This window comes from Cebus imitator, unplaced genomic scaffold, assembly GCF_001604975.1.
Source record: "Cebus imitator isolate Cc_AM_T3 unplaced genomic scaffold, Cebus_imitator-1.0 Scaffold101, whole genome shotgun sequence".
Lineage (NCBI taxonomy): Eukaryota > Metazoa > Chordata > Mammalia > Primates > Cebidae > Cebus > Cebus imitator.
The window spans coordinates 1,935,757-1,938,601 of record NW_016107416.1 but is presented as its reverse complement, the minus strand read 5'-3'; the positions used below and the strand labels follow the sequence as shown (position 1 = coordinate 1,938,601).

The 2,845-nt window shown below is 36.3% G+C and overlaps 1 protein-coding gene across 1 annotated transcript in view; it reads right to left on the bottom strand.

Annotated features, from left to right (window-relative positions):
- BMPR2 (bone morphogenetic protein receptor type 2) overlaps positions 1-2,845 on the bottom strand; it is a 180,319-nt gene that overhangs the window by 85,696 nt on the left and 91,778 nt on the right. Inside the window, exon 2 of the mRNA XM_037741502.1 lies at positions 2,175-2,345. Coding sequence (XP_037597430.1) covers positions 2,175-2,345 — 171 coding nt within the window. The remainder of the gene's footprint in view (positions 1-2,174; positions 2,346-2,845) is intronic.

The following is a 2,845-nucleotide window of genomic DNA, read 5'->3' as shown; positions in this document are numbered from 1 at the left end:
AACTCCGTCTCAAAAAAAAAAAAGCTAGGAAACAGTTTTGCAAATCAACAGGAAACATTTTTAAGAAACAGAAAAATGTACAAAAGACATTTCATGGGAAGAAAAAGGCCACCAAAAAAATGTTTAACTGCATGATTAATCTAAGAATTATTAAAGCAAGAGTAAGGCTTCATTTTTGTCTATACCAAGTAAATTGTTCTAGGTTTAAAAAATAATATGGCTGGGCACAGTGGCTCACACATAGAATTCCAGCACTTTGGGAAGCCAAAGCAAGAGGATCACTTAAGTCCAGGAATTTGAGACCAGCCTGGGCAACATAGGAATACCACATCTCTACAAACATTTAAAAGTTAGCTGGGCATGGTGGTGCTTGCCTGTGGTCCTACCAACTTGGGAGGATTGCCTGAGCCCAAGAGGTCAAGGTTTCAGTGAACCATGAATGTGCCACTGCACTCCACCCTGAGCAACAGAGTGTCACTGTCTCAAAAATAAAATAACAAATACATAAATAATATATATAAGAAAAAGGACTCAGTAACACAGACACATGCATACAGTGTTAGAGGGCATATAAATGAATGGTACTTTTAGAAAGCCACATGGAAACTTTTTTACAATTTTTAAAATATTCAGCCGGGCGCAGTAGCTCACGCCTGTAATCCCAGCACTTTGGGAGGCCGAGGCGGGTGGATCACGAGGTCAAGAGATCGAGACTATCCTGGTCAACGTGGTGAAACCCCGTCTCTACTAAAAATACAAAAAAATTAGCTGGGCATGTTGGCGCATGCCTGTAATCCTAGCTACTCAGAAGGCTGAGGCAGGAGAATTGCCTGAACTCAGGGGGCAGAGGTTGCGGTGAGCCAAGATCGCACCATTGCACTCCAGCCTGGGTAACAAGAGCGAAACTCCATCTCAAAAAAATAAATAAATAAATAAAATATGCATATATTTTATAGCCTAATAATTCTACATCAAGGGATGTCTTTCAAGGAAACAATCATATACAAAGAATTATATTCAAAGTTGTTCACTGAACAACTGTGTTTCACTATGCATTACAGTGAAAACATGAAAATAACATAATGTCTACCAATAGAATAATCTGTAAGTAAAAGTGTACAATGATATGTTGTGCAGAAGTTAAAAAGGTTTTCAGAGATTCTGTAAAGACATGGAACAAATGCTTATAATTAAGGTGGAAAAAATGGGTATGAAATTGTTTATCCAATACATTCCTAATTTTTTTAAAAAGTACACACACATAATAACATAAAGGCACATAAAAAATACACCTGAAGAAGACAAACTAATACAGTAAAAATATATATATTTTTTGAGGTGGAGTCTTGCTCACTCGCCAGGTTGGAGAGCAGTGGTGCAATCTCGACTCACTGCAAACTCCACCTCTGGGTTCAAGCAATTCTTTCATCTCAGCCTCCTGGGTAGCTGGGTTTACAGGCGCATGCCACCACGTCCAGCTAATTTTTGTATTTTTAGTAGAGACAGGGTTTCACTATGTTGGCCAGGATGGTCTCTATCTCTTGACCTCGTGATCCGTCCACCTCAGCCTCCCAAAGTGCTGGGATTACAGGTGTGAGCCACCACGCCCGGCCAGTAAAAATATTTTTTAAAGAGTATATTATTGTAGTCTTTGTTTTCTTTATAGTTTTCTATATATTCCACAATTCACAGAATGGGCATGTATAACATTTTAAGAAGAAAGCTGTTTTTAAAATAATCTAAAAATAAATAGCCTTTCATAAATTTGGCCCTTGTGGATAAATATATAAATATACACTTTTTTTTGTCTGTTTTGAGATGGAGTCTCGCTTTTCTGCCCAAGCCGGAGTGCAGTAGTGCCATCTCAGATCACTGCAACCTCTGCCTTCCAGGTTCGGTCATTCTGCTGCCTCAGCCTCCCGAGTAGCTGGGACCATAGGTGCACTAATTTTTGTATTTAATAGAGACAAGGTTTCACCATGTTAGCCACTGCCCACCTCTGCCTCCCAAGGTGCTGGGATTACAGGCATAAGCCACTGTGCCTGGCCTTATATATACACTTTTAAATTCACTGTTTTTCTTAACAGGATTTTAATGTACTCCCATGTCAATTTTAGATAAACATCAATTGTATAAAACATAAAGTCATTTTAGGTAAGGAAAGTATCACTTGCCTTGTTTTACAAGATTGATGTCCCCTTTTGATTTCTCCCAAAGGCCATAGCAGGTGCTACCTTTTGAGCATAATATTGTTCCATTTTCATGAGAGATTCGACTCTCACCTATCCCAAGGTCTTGCTGATATGGATCTTTAAATGCACATAGCCGTTCTTGATTCTGCGAAGCTAAAATAAAGGAAATTAAAGAATGACAAATTATTTAATCTTTCCAAAATATTATTATATAAAATCTTAGTCTTATTTGAATGACTTTATAAATTTCCCTATTATTTGAACTGAAATCTTTAAATAAATTTGTAATTTTATATTCAATGACTTTCTTCCGTTCATGAATTCATTTGAAATTTTAAAACTCGTTCCCAAAAGCATCCCCTCCTACTCAGATTATTCTCACCACTCTTTCTTCTATTAAATAATTTTGGTGTCCAAATAGGGAAATATCATCAAAGAAAATGTCCATGTTCAAAATTATCAAGCCTTCAAAACAAACAAACCTAGAGGCTGAATAATTTTGGAAATTGCATAGTACTTACTTTTATCATATTTTATAGTCAGTTATACAAAGTTACATACATTATTAGGTATGGTAAACTAATTATACAAAGAGTAACTATGAATGGGTACATGATTTCTTTTTTTTTTTTTTTTTTTTTTTTTTTTTTTTT